We start from the raw sequence: 18,104 nt of genomic DNA, 5'->3' as shown, positions 1-18,104 counted from the left end.
CTGCAGAGTACTCACTGGCAGTCGTCCAGCCAGACATCCCCTCCTCTCAGCCAGGCTCCGTGGTCCTGGTTCTTGTAGGCCACAAAGTGGTGGATGAGAGCGGGAACTCTGGGTTTGAAGGGGTCGGCATCTTGGTGGGGGCTGTACCTAAACGTCCCAACAGAGAGGGAGAGAGAGAAAGAGGGAGAGAGAGAGAGAGAGAGAGAGAGAGAGAGAGAGAGAGAGAGAAGAGAAAGACAGGGAGAGAGTAGGAGTGAGTAATTTCCCTGTGATCCCAGACTTTTCAGACACCCAGGACAATTACACCTTGTAGGTCTTTTTTGAAACTTGTGGAAAACATTGGCATTGTAGTTTAGACCAGTGGCTCTCAAAGTAGGGTCCGGGGACCCCCAGGGGTCCTTGAGGGGGTTCCAGGGGGGCCCCAGCAAAAAGGGGAATCATTTATTTTCACTATAATTCCATCCGTAAGTAACACAATGACAGAATGTATGATGATTTTGATCATGATTTTGGTCATGGGTTTCATACACTTTCTGTAATAAAACATCTGAAAGCAAAAATCTTATCAGATGGGGGACCCTGGGACAAAATCTTATCAAATGGGGGTCCGTGGTCTAATTTGTGTCAGTTTAGGGGTCCTTGACGTGAAAAAGTTTGAGAACCACTGGTTTAGAGTGTAAGTCCATCATACTGAATACTACTGGGTGTGACAATGACTTCAGCCACTAATACAACTTTGTAACTGAGCAGTCTGACCTGGCTCCGACGAGAGAGAGGAAGGGTCTCTTGTCCTTGTCGTTAGCCTTGGTGGTCTTTACTCCATTATCAAGGATCATTCCAGCCTGGAACAAAGAGACATATACTGTACATCAAGAAGTGCAAGGTACTGAACAACATCAGAAACAATGGAGTGATGTTAGAAATAAGTTCTCAGAGAGTCCTCAGTACTCTCAGATTTGTGGGACATTTCTCTATCAGATCTGTATCTGCATGAGGAACTGAACTCAGACTTGATAACAGAAGGTACTAATCTCGAGGCTGCCTGATTGAATGAGGGTGTCAGGGTGGCCTAGGGGTTAGAGAGGCCGTCCCGTAAGTGGAAGGTCCTAGGTTTGATTCCTACAACTACCAAAGCTGTCCATCAACCATGAGCTTTGTCAAATAATTCTTCAGCAAGACACTGACACACCCTACCTGCTCACTCCTTGTGTGAGTCGCTCTGGTCCTAAATGACTGATTCTGAAGTTATTTCATCATGTTATTGGAGCAGCGTGTTGGTTATGTCCCTTGTGACTGGAAGGTTCTGCTATTCCTTAGAATATCCTCAGAATCAGCTGTTCCAGAGCATCTCATGTTAGGTTGATGGTTTCGTTGGAGCTTGGAAAGGCCAACTCCAACACGAAAAGAATAATTTTTAATAATAATAATAAAAGGCATTCTCGTCTGCATGCTATTTCTGCAGTTCCACCATCAAAACCAAGATACCACCCCCGCTTCCTACACAGAGATTAAGACCCAGCTGTGTTCTCAACCCCGCAACGTCCCAACCAGCGACCCCGACACGGCCTCGTCCCTCACAAGCATCCCGGGGTGGCGGCCTGACATGAGTTATGCTCCCATTAAGATGATCCAAATTATAAAAAAAAAAAAAAAAAAAAAAAAAAAAAAAACGTGGGAGAAAAAGAGATCATTGTTGTGGGGAGAGGAAGGAGGGAGATAACAATAGTGCTCCTCCTCCACCAGCACCTCATAAATCTCTCTCTGGTCTATCCGAGGTCTCGCTGTGGAGTGCGGTTTATGCCGGAGGCGCCTCCACCTCTCTTTCTCTCGTCCTCTCCTTCTCATCCCTCTCTTTTCGCTCTCTTTCCTCTGTTTTGCTTCCTGTTCCCACCTTTCATCCATTCCTCTTCCTCTTATATAGCAGTTCATATCTGACTCTCTGTTGTGTACTCTCCTCCAGGGTTAGATCGAAATATCGGTTTGCTGATAGTGGCCGTTTATTAAAATAGGCGAGTCAGTATCGACCACCTCTGATTTACATATTTATTGTAGAATTGATCAATACTACACTGGTGTCTATGGGAAGCCCTGAACCCCAACTGATTCTAATGAGACATTTTGAACAGATTCCACACACAAGTTTCCATCAACACATTTTACAGGGTTCCTGGTCATGGAATATGTGTAATATCGTGGAATACAGAGTGGTGCGTTTAAAACAGGGAAAGTCAGGGAATGGGAATATTTGGGAATTTTACAAATGGGTCACGTTTAGAAAAACAACATTAACAAACCAGGAGGGAAGAACATTTTTGGGTCAAAGTCATGGAATTTTACACCAAGGCCACTTTGGGAACTCTAGTTCTATTATTATTATTATTCTGCATTGGTTTCAGTGTCCCATGATGGTCTGAATGCTCTTTCAGAGGCTTTTCCACCCTGACAAAAACCCTGAATAAGTGTTTTTTTTTTTTTTTTCGGCATGAAAATGGTTAAAAATGGTCGTTTAAATTAAAAAATAGTAGCACCAGCCTTCCGAAACCCATATCGGTCGAGCCCTACTCTTCTCCTTCTCGCCCTCCCTGACCCACTTGTCCCCTCCCTCCATCCCACCCCTTCATCCCTCCCTCCCCCAGTCTCACCCTGTAGTTGGAGTGGGCTCTGTTGTTGCTGAACTGGCCCATAGGTGTGTGTTCAGTGAGTCCGGGGGAGTACATCCCCTCCGACGGGCCGGTGGGCACATGGTGGAAGATGAACCAGAAACCTGTTTCCTGAGAAGAGACACGCACACACACACACACACAATGACCGCTGGCTCGTCTGCAACACGCTCCATGTCAGCCTGTCTGTTTTGTATTATTCCTCGGAGGTATGCAAATGAGGAAAGTTATTACATCCATGAGGATAAATTACAGCCCATTCTGCCTGACGTTTCCTTGTGAAATCCCAGAATTATGATCCTAATTGGCACTCTATCATAGTGAAACCACGCCAGTGCCTCTGTCTGTTGTTGTCTGCTTGATTCAGAAGTTAATAGGAGCATGCAGCCATTAATCTGACCTGGCAACGTGGTAATGAGACAGACCTCCACCTGGAGAGAGACGGAGAGAGAGACACACACACACACACAAAGAGAGAGAGAGAGAGAAAGAGAGGGAGAACGGGTGAAAGTGAAAAACTCACCTCTGAGCCTGCAGCCGCACAGTTGATGAGGTTGTTATTGGGGTTGGCGATCCAGAAAGTGGAAGTTGCACTGAGAGAGGGAAAGTGATGGAGAGGGATAAAGAGAGAGGGGAGGGGAGGAACAGAAGAGAGAAGAAAAAGTTTGGTTTGTATATTGTATTTCGCAAAAAAACCCCAAAAACGTCTTGACCGGTGATGTAATAGTAAATAAAACAGAGGGTAAACAATACTGCTCTACAAAGCCAAACAGCGGTAACTGTATGAGAAAAATGACTTCAAAGTTTATAACTCGCCTTGACAAAAGTATTGTTGGTACAGAAGGGGACTGCATGCCATTTAATAGCATTTATGGGTAGAATTTTTTTTGATATCTGATTGCCTTTGACTTTGACTTTTGACTTTATAGAGTAGTATATTACAGTATCTAGGGTAACACTTGCTAGGAAATATACCATGCTCATACTGTCATAAAGATTTATTTCAGCCCAAAAAGGTGGAAAACTATTCTGCAAATGAAAAGATGGGTAAAGTGAACATAGGTGGGTTTACCCTTCACTACATTCCTGGTCTTAATCTAATTTCTTTTCTCCCGCTCTATTCTCACAAACATGCACTGACAACAAGGAAGCGTTCTGGTCTCCATCCCTGCAGTTCAATTCATATGAAAAGGGAATCAGCACTGCTGTAATCAAGGTCTCAACCAGCTCCGATTAAGACTCAGCCCCCTCCAGGCCAGTGAGTGTGTTCTCCATCAGAGAGGAAAAGAGAGAGAGAAAGGTGTAACAGGGGGGAAGAGGAGGAGACAAGACCAACACTCCTCCCTTTGAGGGGAGAAATGACAGGTTGACAGCATGATGGATGGGTGCTGAGAATTGGATCGTGCATGTGGAAAGCCTGTAGTCAGACTGAATGCGATAAATAAAACAGTATAATGTAGCAGAGGCAGCGAGTTTAGCAATCCGACACGGACCAAAGGTCACGCGAGCTGCAATAATTCAAACGGGTTAGCATGCTTCCAGGCACTGCTGAATCATTTCAGCGGCGTTGTTAGGCCTGGGCGTCCGAGGCTACAGCCTTGAATGTTTTATGAAAAATAAATAAATACCGGTAAATAAAAATAATAAAAAGAAAATATATATTTTTTTTTTACAAAAATAAGAATAATACAAAAATAGCCCTGGATCTATTCATCCGTCATTCCGATCATGCATAATTTGTGTTGTGATGTGCATAACTTTGTGTCATTCAAGCAGCAGATCTACTTCACATTACTTGACACGCGCGCATTTTGTGTGAGCGCGAGAGAGAGAAAGAGAGAGAGAGAGAGAAAGAGAGAGAGAGAGAGAAAGAGAGAGAGAGAGAGAGAGAGAAAGAGAGCGAGAGAGAGAGAGTGCACCGGTTACAGGGCTTGTCGTTGTTGGCATCTGGTGGTAGCTAGCTAGCAAATTCACTAAGGCAAGACTTGAAGGCTGTGGATATAAGAAGCTTTTTCAAAAAGAAAAAGGATGAAGGCAACGAGGCGCAGGTGAGGCTAGAGGAGGTGGAGGAAGAGTTATCTGCTGTTGCTGTAGCAGCAGATGAGTCCGGACCTGAGAGCCACTGCCTCATCTACAAGCTCAGGTTGGTGAAGAAGAGACTCTTTAGCTAGCTAGCTAGTCTAGCTCAGTGGTTCTCAAACGTTTTTGTCACAAGGCACACCATTTATGAAAACAAGTATTTCCAAGGCACACCTTTACATATGATTATAGCTATGTAAATCATCATAAATAAGACTAATTCCAAGGCACACCTGGCCCACTCCCAAGGCACACAGTTTGAGAACCACTGGTCTAGCTAGCCTGCACTCATTGTGATATTAATGTGGAACATGGGCTAAGCATAGAAAGAAAGTGGGATGACCTTACTTTGCCTTTGTAGAATCCAATTGATAAGTCTTCAAGCCATAATTTGTTTCCCCTGAAGCATATGTATGAAGCATATGCATCTCTGCAACTGATTTGGCGATTGAAAGTAATAAATAAATAGCAATAGAATGCTGATTGATGTACATCTGTTGCTGCATTGAATATTGGCCTGTAGCTGGCATCCAATAGTGTTGCCGTGTTATGTGACTGTCAGCCCATATGGAATAATGAGCACTGATAACTATTTAGCCCCTATGGGATGGAATAGTGCATTAATGGTTTGCTTTTGTATAATCTGATATTGGTTGGTGTGTTCAAATAATTGGTTAAGTCTTTGTGTGTGACAGACAGATGAGACACCAAAGAGAGGTGAAGAAGAGGAGAGTATCAGATAGACAAGACATACATCTACATACATACAATCTAGCATATGACTGCTTCATCAACGTCAAGGCTCTTATTTTTTCTTAGGCTTTTTCCTGCTGCTGAAAATAAAAGTAATAACAAAGTTGAATGAGAACTCAAATTGGACTCATTTTGTTTATTTTGCTTTCATGTTGTGAAAGCCAGCCTACGCACCTGACCGGAACCTTTTGGTACAGCACAGTGTCTCACATCTTATATTCAGTCTACTCTGAAATAACTTGAAAATGGTGCAATTATCGGGTGAAAATCTAAAGATTTCTGGGCTGGGCTAAGCCCCCCAATGTTTCAAGATCCTGACAATGCCTCTGAATCATTTACACTGAAGTCTCTCTGACATATTGCTGTCTTTATTTGCAGACTCCGTAGTGTTTATGTGGCTGGAAGGGGGAAGAGACATTTCTCGCGTGTTTCTTGAACTAATTTAGTTTCCATCTGGGACAAATATTTCAGGTCAGGTTATAATGATAAAGTTGATGAGAGCGAATGCTGACAAAACGCTTTAACTCTGATCTTTGTAGGACAGCTTAATTTGGCCTAACTGGATCAAAGGTAGGATTTTTTCATGATTTACTACATGAATTTACAGCTGGAAAAACTTGTGGCTCGGGGGAAATCATTATTATTTACTGACTGATAGTCATGCATTGCTGAAAAAGAGCATGTTTTTGGTAGGTCTTTCCTGGGAAAACGTGATGCATTTTACGTTTCCGGTTTGTTTGGAATAAACAGAAGAAGAACTGGGTGAGCAGTGATAGCCACCATGGCTGAACAGACAAAGAAAAGAGAAACTCAAACTGCATCAACAGGAAATCCAAGGAAGAAGACGTCACAGTGCTGGATACACTGTTTGAAATGAGAAACCAGAGAATTACCACTTTAAAAACCAAAACAACCGATCTTGAAAAGTTGATTGGGAATTGCAATTTCGATGTGCAAATAGGTGAAGAAATATCTAAAAAGTCTTGGAATGTGACTGTGACTCTAAAAATGAGAGTGATCAGTGATCCTGGTGAGAATCAGTAGCCAGATGGGTAAAAGTTCTTTTAGATACTCGGGTGCCCAGGATTGGAATAAGGTTCCTAACAGCATTAAACAGACTACAAACCCAGTCACGTTTAAGGCAAAACTGAAACACTGGCTTTTAGATAACGTACCTCTGTAAAGACAGTTGTGTAGGCAGTGATGTACGTAGCTCTTTTATTGGATCAGTTTTAGTATGATAGGAAATGTGAAACTTTAGCCTGTTGTCTGAACAATGCCTGTTAATGCCCAATGTGAATATTTTCTGTATATTGATGTTTTTTTGGGCTTTTATATGCCGCTAATGCCGTATTCCACTATCTCCACGGACACACACACACACACACACACCTCCACGACATCTAACTACAACAAGGACCACAACGGAAATAAGTCCGCACCGGTTACAAAGCTTGTCGTTGTTGGCATCTGGTGACTTTTTTGTGTTGATGTTCTTTTAATTGTGCATGTACATTGGTGTTGCAACCATGGAATTGTCCTTTTAAAGTGAATTGTCAAATAAAAAAAACTAAAAACTAAAAAGTCTAATGCCATAGCCATAGCTGTCTAGGATGTAATATGTTGTAATATACCCCCATACTTCCATCATACCCCCCCAAACAGCTTAGCTCACACACATACATGACTCAAGCATATTCCAGACAAAGACCGCAGCCTTAAATCACGGCAGGTTTTGACTGCCGGCTGTCAGAGGGTGAAAGGGGGGGTTTGTTGCTGAATGGGGGTTTGTGTGTGGAGTATAGGGGCGCAGAGCGAGCCGCATACTTCCACAGCGCTCGAAGCCGAACCTTGTTAGCCGTCTTTCAGCAGCAGGCATACGCAAAAGTACACACCGTCAGACAGTAGGCGCTCAATGACGAGACAGTTTGTGTGTGTGTGTGTGTGTGTGTGTGTGTAAGTAGAGCCAGTGAGAGATGTACAGTACTGCGCTCAAAGGAAAAGCTCTATAGTTTTAGTGAAGGAGATTTTGTCTAAGTTTAAACATCATAGACACGTAAAAAAAAAAGGAAGAAATCCTATAAAGGACTGACATTCATTTACATGGGGTGTGAAAATGACAAAAAAGTGCAAAAAATACACCATCATCAGTTCTCCCTATTTTAGTTGTTGCACCTTTTTTTTTCACTTTTGCATCTCATAAATAAATGTAATTCCTTTTTTTGAATCAGTTGGCCTGTCTTGGATTTTTCCTCCTTTTTAATCACTGCGTCAGTTTTTGTCGGCTGCAAAACTAAACCTATAGGACACTTTCCACACAATTTTCAGACATCTCTCTTCGATTTCTTCCTTTTTTGAATCAGTGTGCCAATTCTTGCCGGTTTCTTTTTTTTTTTTTTGTGTGTGTGTGCATGTGTGTGTCGTATTCCGGCTCTTTCCCGGACGTTTCACACACGCACCGGCATAGTGAGAAAATCATTTCAGTTCCACCTTGTAGGTGTACGTACGTGAATAAGCAGCTTAGGGTGATGAATATGAATTGAAACGGCAGAGATGCAATTTAGCCCCACAGCGGCTCAGCACATGGCGCCACTACAGCCTAAACCTCTCCTGTCTCCTCCTTTCTCCTCTTTTTGTGCCTCTTCTCTTCTCTGATACGCTTTGTTTCCCTCTCTCGCTCTCCCCCCCATCCCTCCCTCCCTCACTCTGTCGCTCTTGTCGCAGGGTAATACTCCATCTCTGCCCAGATAAGGAAATTAAACTAGCCTTAATAATCTAAGCATCATACCACCCATAGGCACACACACACACACACACACACACACACACACTGCAATCTACTTTGCAGTTTGCTGAATTTAAATCTGATATTCAAACTCCAGATGTCGGGGTGAATAGCTTCAGCTGAAAAGCAATTTGCTGCTCGGCGGAATCAGGTATGTTGATGTGCTAGAGCAGGTTTGCTGGGCCTTGTAAAAGAACATCTTTGTGTGTGTGTGTGTATGTGTGTGTGTGTGTGTGTGTGTGCGTGTGCGTGTGTGTGTGTGTGAACAGTAACATCTTCACCGCAGGCATTAATGCTTGAAAAGACAACCAACTGCCACATCTTGCTCTTTCCTCTGAGAGAGGGCTTGGATGGAATTCATTTTGGCAAATGCATGCAAATGCTCAAGGACACACACGTACACACACACACACAAACACCCACACACACACACACACACACACACACACACACACACAATGTCAATAAGTGAAGCATTCAGGCCCACAGTCCATTCATCTGGGTCTGTTTAAATGACAGTTCATCTCATATCCTCTCCACACGGCCCACATGTCTCCTTTACTTGGCAAATATGACTAAAATTTATTGTTCTCATCTCGGCATTTAAATTCAACACATTCACAGCCCAACAGTGACGGGGGAAGAGAGCGAGAAAGAGTCGCGAGGGACTGTGAAAACCTGACTGGAGATTAATTATAATAAATCTTAAATTAACGTGGGTAACATTGTTAGTGTAATCGTGTTTGATTAAATGGGATTTTTTTTGGAAACGCGGTAATAGATACACCGGGGTTTTGAAATTATTACAGAGTACAATGATCCAGACAAATCTGCCAAAAAAAAGAGGCTCATTAGCAAGACGGTACCTTGTGTATTACCTCATTGTTATAATCAGATAAATAGCAGAGGAGAGGAAGGGAGAGGAGAGGCAAGGAAAGGAAGAGGAGCAGGAGAGGAAAGGAAAGAAAAGAGGAGAGAAAAATGGACATGGATGAAAAGAAGAGGAGCAGAGGAGAGGAAAGAGAAGGAGGGGGAGAGGATCGAGGGCCGAGGAAAGGGAAGACGAAGAGAGGAAAGAGGATGGTGGGAGTGGAGAGAGGAGAGGACAGGTAAGGAGGAGGAAGAGGGAGAAGAGATGAGCAAAGCAAAAAGAAAAAGGGAGAGAGGAGGAGAGGAATAGAGCAGAGAGGAGGAGAAGATAAAAGACGCCAAACCCTGACAGTATGCTCGTGTTGGAGAGCAGGTGGAAGACTCTGTGTGTGTGTGTGTGTGTGTGTGTGTGTGTGTGTGTGTGTGTGTGTGTCAGTGTGTGTCAGTGTGTGTCTGTAACCTTGCCCCTGTGCCCCTTATGCTCTGCAGCTGAAGGTGAAGGCAGGGTGGAGTGATAAAAAGTCATGCAGACCGGATTAAATATACTGCTTTATATTCTAACTGCGCTTCATCTTTATGCATTAAACACGGTCCCTTTCTAACAAAGTAGGGGTGCAGGGCGGCAAATAGGGGGCATCCCTGGTTATAAATGTGTGTGTGTGTGTGTGTGTGTGTGTGTGTGTGTGTGTGTTTGCGAGAGGCAAGATGGATTTTCCTGACAGCTGCTTTCATATTGGTTGCACTTGCTTAGGTAACACTGTGATCAAATTAAGCCGTCTGAAACTTTCCTAAGGGTCTTGGCAAGCTAGGTGAACCGGTCTTGAGTGTATCTGACAATTCTGTCATTGGGCCTCATGTTACTAAGGGGAACTATCAAAATGGCGACATCCTTTAACACGTAAACGCATGAACAAGTACAAAGCAAATCTAGTGTAGCGTAGGCATGGCAGAGACGTCGTTTACACTCTAAGCTAGGTGAACGCTACACACTACACCTAAACGAAAGACATTACGCTAACGTTACAGCTACACTGTAACGCCTTACAGTACTGTGCAAAGGTCTTAGGCACATTCTGTAAATTCTGTAAAGCAAATAATGAAATGAAAAGTTTCTAAATGTCAAAAAAAATTTGAGCAGTCTACTGGCACACTAATGCAGAAAACAAACCTCTACAACAAAATTTATATAAAAAAATAGACTTTTGCACAATACTGTATAATGATATATAATGACACTATGGCCACAGACAAAATAGCTAACTTACTAAAGCAATAAGTGGTGCTAAAGATGAGTTGGCACTAAAAATGAATGTCACTGTAAAAGGCTTTTCTAAGGAAAGCTAGCTAGCTAACCCCAGGCTAACGATGTTTCTACACTATCGGTAGCCGTGTAAACACGATTCTGTTAAGATACACAACTCAAAAACATTAGGGGGGTGCTTGCCTGTGCTGAAGCACCGGCAGAAATTGCAATAGCACCACTGTACCACGCCAAGATATTACCTGTTTGTTGCAAAATATAGCTGTAAATGTCTGTATTCAACTCACATTGCTAGCGAGGATACTGCTAACGTTAGCGATGTTAGCCAGCAGCCAGATGAAGGACTCCAGTGCCCAGCCTTGAAAAAGGACCCATCGCAATTAAAGTAAAGAGGCTTAAACTGGTTAGAGCAGTTCTCCTGGCTGGAATATTCTGTCATGAAAGACTTTCTGCTTTGCATGCAGGCGTTTCCGGTGTGGAGGGCATGGGCTCCATTCACAGCCCACGACATTCATTCTCACCCAGTTATCGCAACTGGTGGCAAGCTAACAGCTTTCAAGACCCATCATGTATGTGCAGCTCCTATGGCTGCTATGGAAGCATGGGGTGGAATTTAAACTGAAAAAAACAAGGAATAGGACAGATGCTCCATGAAGGAAATTACAGGGTGTAAGAAAACCGACAGTATATGCGAGCACTGGTTTGCACGTTTGCCAAGGATATAGGCTACAATTATTTGTTAAATCTATGTGAAGCAAACTTTACTGCTGTGCTACATGTGTCTAACTCCTGGGTCTCCTTTGTAAGTCTATGTAAATTCTTGTTCAGATCTTACAGGTCTTGGTCTGATGCTATTTAGACATTGTAGGTACTGGTCCCCTTGGATAATGGCCAGAATTTGTACTTCATACAAGTACCTTAATGTATTAGCCTAGATACAAGCATAGCATGTTACTACAAATATATTCATATAGTATAGTATGATGCATGCTCTTTTAAGCGTGTGTGTGTGTGTGTGTGTGTGTGTGTGTGTGAGAGAGAGAGAGAGTTTCAACTGATGATCACTGGCCACTAACTGACAATCTGTGTTTGGCACTTCCATCTTGCCTTGAACCATGAATGTGAGACTGTGTGAACTGTGAAAGTTTCATATTTTTATCTATAAAGCCAGTCTGGCTCTGCCTCCTAATTATTAGCGCTCTTCTATCTCAAAAAAAAAAAAAAAAAAAAAAAAAACTCGGTGGAAATTGCCATTTACTGTCTCAGCATTTGTTCTTGTTATCTGTGTTAACGTCAGAACTGAATTAGTAAGCAGCGCCTTAATGTCCTCTGCTCCCTCTTCATTGAACTCTCTACAAAATTATTTAAAGCAGAAACAGCTGCTCTCTCCTGGTGAGTTTAAACTGATATTGTGGCAGACTCATTGCTTAGTTTAGTCAAGATTAAAATAGATTTGGCCTATGAGCCTGCTGGTTTGATATTGGACTATTACCCTTTTGAAGAGAAGATAGAACATTTTGCTTTGTTCTCTCTTTTCTGTCATTTTGACTGTATTCTGAGTGAGTGAGTTTTCACCAAGGGGCAGTTCCCCACACTGCCAATCATGTTGCTTATTGCTACTAACACTAGGGCTGCAACTAACGTTTATTTTCATTGTTGATTAATCTGTCGATTATTTTCTCGTTTAATCGATTAGTTGTTTGGTCTATAAAATGTCAGAAAATGGTGAAAAATGTCGATCAGTGTTTCCCAAAGCCCAAGATGACGTCCTCAAATGTCTTGTTTTGTCCACAACCCAAAGATATTCAGTTTACTGTCATAGAGGAGTAAAGAAACCAGAAAATATTCACATTTAAGAAGCTGGAATCAGAGAATTTTGTCTTAAAAAATTACTCAAACTGATTAATCCATTATCAAAATAGTTGGCGATTAATTTAATAGTTGACAACTAATCGATTAATCGTTGCAGCTCTAACTAACAACACACCAAAATATTAGGAAAAATCTTCAGGAACTAAGAAAAGCAAATTTTGCTTGATGATTGTGCATTTTTCAGTCCATCCAATTCCTGTGTGAAAGGGTTTCATAAACTCAGAGGTGACAGAAGCTCTTGTTATCCTTCCAGTGAAATTCTAACATGAAGGAAAAAAAATCTGGAGTTAGTTGTCGGAGCCTCAGGCAGCGTATGCCCTCTGTGTCTTACCTGCAGTCTTGGCGCGGGTTGGCCACGTATCCCGGGTACGCCCCGTCGGTGATGTCGCGGCACATCTTGCTGTCTCTGTCCGAAGGCAGCAGGGTCCCGGCTCGGACCATCAGGCCCAGGCAGTGGTCGAAGGTGTTCCTCTCCTCCGGCCCGTCCTCCGTGAAGAAACAGTGGCCCAGCGTGTCGTAGCCCACCACGTCCTTCACCTGGGAGCCGAAAACAGACGCGCTGAAATCTAAGACTTTGCCGATCGTTTTTTATAACCAGACGCAATTGGGAGCAAAGTTTCCGTTTTAACCTGCATCTGACCAATAACGTGACGCATGCTGAAGCGAAAACGTCCAAAACCTGCGTGTTTTTGCACTGATGACGGGATTACTTTTTTTCATTTAAGCACGTGTCACTTTATTTGGAAAAGGGCATATTATGGAGAGAGAGAGAGGAGAATAATGGAGGGAGGCGAGCACTAAGTGGAATGGCTTTTAGAGTTACAGACAGTCAGTGCAACAGAATCAGACAGCTAGGCAGCAGCACAGACAGGGAAGCAGGCAGGCAGGAGAACATTCTGCAGAGCCCGGTCACATTTAATGCCGAGTGATGTGGCACGCGGCTATAGAAAATAACACAACTACAGAATAGCATGCATCTGAACTTCCAGAGGGGCTGCCCACTTATCCAGCTCTTTGCAGCACAAATAATAAAAAGGGACAAGATGAGAAGGAACACAACGGTTTCCTGGTTCTTTTTCTAAATATTCGTTTCCACTTCGATCGTTATTTCCATTCCCTGCAAAGTGGGAGGCAATGAAAGCCTGTTGTCTCCGACCGTCTAAAGATTATTTCAGGTTCTTGCTGATCCGTTGGCCTTCCACCAGCTCCCCCACTTCCCATCTAGGTGTTAATGCATTTATACACCCTGAGAGCCGCTTGCAGTGTGTGGACTCATCTTCTATCCTTGCCTTGCTTTCATTGCTTTTTTGGTCGGTTTTATCTGAATTGGGGTTTGCTTTGTTCCTTTGTAAAGCACTTTCTTTGTAACTGTGTTTTCAAAAATGCTGTATAATGATAGCCTGTTATTACTATTATTATTATTATTATTGTTTAGGGATCGACCAACAAAGGCAGATACTGATATTTTATGAATTAAAGCTGCTGATATTTTGTTTTGATATTTGTCATGCAAAAAAAAAAAAAAAGTCCAATTATTCAGTGTTTCCCCTAGAAGAATCTTCTTCTTGACAGATGGGAAAAGCATCTGAAAGAGAATTTAGACCATGGGACACTAAAACTCTCCATTGAAACCCGAACATAATAACATATTAATGATAATAAAACATGCATGCAGACAGTCGTGTCTGTGTACTTGTACTTGCAAACCAACCAGGACGCGCACATCTGGGTCTTTTCCAACTCACCAGCAGTCCGTTGGAGCCGTGGATGGTGACACAGCGGGAGAAGGAGTGGTGGATGGACAGATCGCTGACGGAGGAGGGGGGGCTGTAGCCGCCCCGCTCGTCCACGTCTCCGTTCATGTGGAAGTGGACCGGGTAGTGGCCCATGGACTGCTGGCCCATGTGCTGCATCTCCACCCCGGACACGTGGACCGCCCTGAAGCCACGCTCCACCTGACAGTCACATGACATACAGTGAAGCTTCAGTCGAATGATAGTGTTAATGAGGTACAGTGAAGATAATGGGGGTTGAAACTTAATGAAGCAAAGACAATTTGAGCACTAGAACGTGCTGAGTTGAGTTCATATGTGACTGAAAAGTAATGATAAAGTATAAGAGGAGAGAAGGAGGGAGGGATAAAGGGGAAGAGGAAGTGGGGGTGGGGAAGAGAGGAAGGAGGGAGGGAAGGAGAGATGATGGGGAAGATAGATGGAAGGATGCAAGGGTGCAAGGAGGGAGGAAAGGAGGATTGAAGTTGAGTTGGGTGGGAAGGGAAGGAGGGAGGAATGAAAAGAGAGAGTGGGGAAGAAGGAAGGATGCAAGAGTGCACAGAGGAAAGACGAGTGAGAAAAGGAGGGGGGCGGAAGGAGGAGGGAACGAGGTATGGGGTAGGGTGGGTAAGAAGGGATGCAAGGAAGGAAAAATAAGGGAAGAAAAGAGGGAGGGAGGGTGGGAAGAAAGGAGGGAGGGAGTGAGGGAAAGAAGGGGTGGAAGGAGTGTATGGGAAGGGAAGAAGGATGGAAGGAGCTGGGGAGGAAAGGAGAGAGGGAGGATGGGGAAGAAGGATGGAGGGATGCGAGGGTGCAAGGAGGGAGGAAAAGGGTGCAAGGAAAGAGGTGGGGAGGATGGGGAAGGAGGGCGGGAGGACGGATGGAAGAAGGGATGGGCAAGAGGAAGGGAGAGAGGGAAGAAAAGACGGAGGGAAGGCATGATGAAATGAGGGGTGGAAAGCGAAGGAGGAAGAGGGAAGGAGAGAGGGAGGATGGGGAAGAGGGATGGAGGGGAGGAAGGAACAAGGGAAGGAAGAGAAGAGGGCGGATGGGGAAGAAAGATGGAGGGATGCGAGGGTGCAAGGATGAAGGGAAAAGGCGCAAGGAAAAGAGGGAGGGAGGATGGGGAAGAAGGGAGGGAAGGAGGGCGGGAAGGGAAGAAGGAAGAGGATGGAAGGAGGGATGGGCAAGAGGAAAGGAGAGAGGGAAGAAAAGAAGGAGGGAAGGCATGATGAAACGAGGGGTGGAGAGTGAAGGAGGAAGAGGGAAGGAGAGGGATGGGGGAGGGAGGAAGGAACGAGGGAAGGACGAGAAAAGGGAGGATGGGGAAGAAGGACGGAGGGATGCGAGGGTGCAAGGATGGAGGAAAAAGGCGCAAGGAAGAGAGGGAGGCAGGATGGGGAAGAAGGGAGGGAAGGAGGGCGGGAAGGGAAGAAGGAGGGAGGGAGGTATGGGGAAGAGAGATGGAAGGAGGGATGGGCAAGAGGAAGGGAGAGAGGGAAGAAAACCAGGAGGAAAGGAATGATGAAACGAGGGGTGGAGAGCGAAGGAGGAAGAGGGAAGGAGAGAGGGATGGGGATGCCAGGGTGCAAGGATGAAGGAAAAAGGTGCAAGGAAAAGAGGGAGGGAGGATGGGGAAGAAGTGAGGGAAGGAGGGCGGGAAGGGAAGAAGATGGAGGGAGGGAGGTATGGAGTAGGGTGGGGGAAGAGGGATGGAAGGACGGATGGGCAAGAGGAAGGGAGAGAGGGAAGAAAAGACTGAGGGAAGGAATGAGGAAACGAGGCGTGGAGAGCGAAGGAGGAAGAGGGAAGACGGGGAAGAGGGATGGGGGAGGGAGGAAGGAACGAGGGAAGGACGAAGAAGAGTGTGAGAAGAGGGATGGGAGGGGGAGAAGGATGGAAGGATGAATGGGAGGAAAGGAGGGAGGAAGGAGGCGACCCGAGCCAGTCAGCGTGACAGAACGGCCAACCGAGAGAACGAAGAGGAAGGGCAGATGGAGGAAGATTTTCACTTCATTGTTGAGTAAGAGACATTAGAGAGCGGTGAGACTCAGCGATGGAATCCAGGCTTTGTTCCCAGAAACCAAAGCCACTGATGCTGCACCACATCACAGGAAAACCTCCTAACTCCAAACTTTTTACATTTTCCCTCCGGCTGAAGGATGGCATGCTCCTCCGCGGGTTAACACAGTTCCACAACACCCCCACTGCTTACGAAACCCTTTTGAAACCCCCCATTGCATAAACCCCAAAAAAACGCATGGTGGTCAAGCTTTTCTTCATTCCTGACACGTTTTTTTTTTTTTTTGGAGATATGAGGTTTCCCCCCCCCCCCGACGGGAGCGGCATATCTGTCAAGGGGGTGTGTGCTCCGGGGCGTTCAGTTTGAAGGGCTTAGCTGAATTCTCACTGGGTTTTTCTCTCTGTGTGTGTGTGTGTGTGTGTGTGTGTGGCTCATGAGTGCCGTATACACCCATGCATGAGAAATATGTGGCTTCTCCCGACAGCTGCCGGTCAGGAGTTGTGATGGAAATTTATAATAGGATATGATTCTTCCCCCTGGGGAGAGAGGAGTGGAAACCAGCAGGAATACAACCATAGCCTCTCTCTCTCTCCCTCTCTCTCTCTCTCTCTCTCCCTCCCTCTCTCTCCTTCTGTCTTCTTCTCCTTTTCTCTTTCTGTCTTTTTGCCTTTATGCTGATAGTCTGACTTGTACCAATAATCGTCAGCAGAATTTCTAAAAGGGAAGACACCGGGGGCCAGATGTATAAAACTCTGTAGACTCAAGACTAAAAATCTGTCTATGCACAAAATTGGAAACACATACAGTCTTTTCTTCAGATTTTCAAACCCTTTTTTTTTTTTTTTTTATAAATCTCAATCATCATGACACTTATGCCCACTCCCATAATTAGCCATAAATGGATGTCAACACACCCCTAATGACACCAATCATCATCATGGGCCAGCAAATCTTGTTCCCTGCTTAGTCTTACATTGGCTGATACTTATAGGTATTTTAAGTCTTTTCAACTCTTAAACCCACGAGTGTCCATACTTGCACCTTTCATTCCACGAGAACATATTTTGCGGTCTTGATATTACCTTCCTTTCCTTCCACTGGTCAGCAGAAATTGAAAAGTCTCGCTCGCTATCTCCATCTGATTTCCATTTCCTTTTCCATCTGGGCGTCGATGTCTGTCATCTGACCCAGATCTTCCTCCTGACTATTCTAATCAGTTCAGGACCGCTCCATTAAAATGTGGTCTTTGAGAATGTAGCGTGATGGGGGGGGGGGGGGGGGGAGGAATGTACCGAGCATCCCAAGCATCGGGATCGAGGCTCCGCTCCAGATTTTTTGACATACGCCTCGACACTTTTCGATAAACAGCTGTCTTTTGTCGAAGGAATGAATAAATCTGACTGACTGGTGGGGTCGATGAGGCGCTGTCACCGACTCGAAACAGTCATTTGATGTGAAAGTCTGTATAATGACGCTAATGGGTCTTGGCTGTTGTGCTGGTTTAGCCACAACACACATTCTGTCACACATCTGGCTTCCTTTAGCTCCTTTCTGCTCAGAACAAATTAAAGAACACAATAACAAAAAAATCCAGCGGAAATGCTCGTGCCAGATTTATTTGCTGGGAGCTGGGACACGACAACGGTGTTCTTGTTCTCGGCGCATTAGCATTCATTAAATCATTTGGCGTTTGTCGTATTTTGTTCTAATCCCCGGTTGTTGTAATTGGGTCTGGTCTCTTTTTTCTGGTCCCACTCTGCACCCTCATTGGAGAGGATGAACATGGTTATCAGTAAGAACTATGATCTTGGAATAATAAGGTACTGAATACTCTTTTGTATTGAAATCAGGATAAGGATCAGACACAATTTAATCACCGCGTAAAATGAATTTAGTGGGATTTGTCTTGGTGTCGTTGGTGCAGAAAAACACTGAAAGCTAATATAAAAGTACATACACACAAGGTACAAGGACAACATGACCAAGTGTACAGTGCAAAGTATGGACATTAAAGATACGTACTATCACT

The 18,104-nt window shown here is 44.4% G+C and overlaps 1 protein-coding gene across 1 annotated transcript in view; it reads right to left on the bottom strand.

The window, feature by feature from the left end:
- Positions 1 to 18,104, bottom strand: part of cemip (cell migration inducing hyaluronidase 1) — a 77,808-nt gene that overhangs the window by 18,940 nt on the left and 40,764 nt on the right. The window contains exons 12-17 of the mRNA XM_071537960.1: positions 14,026 to 14,235; positions 12,612 to 12,817; positions 3,184 to 3,253; positions 2,643 to 2,771; positions 757 to 842; positions 16 to 147 (exon numbers count right to left, since the gene is read on the bottom strand). Coding sequence (XP_071394061.1) covers positions 16 to 147; positions 757 to 842; positions 2,643 to 2,771; positions 3,184 to 3,253; positions 12,612 to 12,817; positions 14,026 to 14,235 — 833 coding nt within the window. The remainder of the gene's footprint in view (positions 1 to 15; positions 148 to 756; positions 843 to 2,642; positions 2,772 to 3,183; positions 3,254 to 12,611; positions 12,818 to 14,025; positions 14,236 to 18,104) is intronic.

The sequence above is a fragment of the Centroberyx affinis genome, unplaced genomic scaffold, assembly GCF_046629955.1.
Source record: "Centroberyx affinis isolate AG114_WGS23_722 - 3 ecotype Tasmania unplaced genomic scaffold, CSIRO-AGI_Caff_v1 ptg003166l_1, whole genome shotgun sequence".
Classification (NCBI taxonomy): Eukaryota; Metazoa; Chordata; class Actinopteri; order Beryciformes; family Berycidae; genus Centroberyx; species Centroberyx affinis.
The sequence above is the reverse complement of the archived record's forward strand: the minus strand, read 5'-3'. Positions and strand labels throughout refer to the sequence as shown.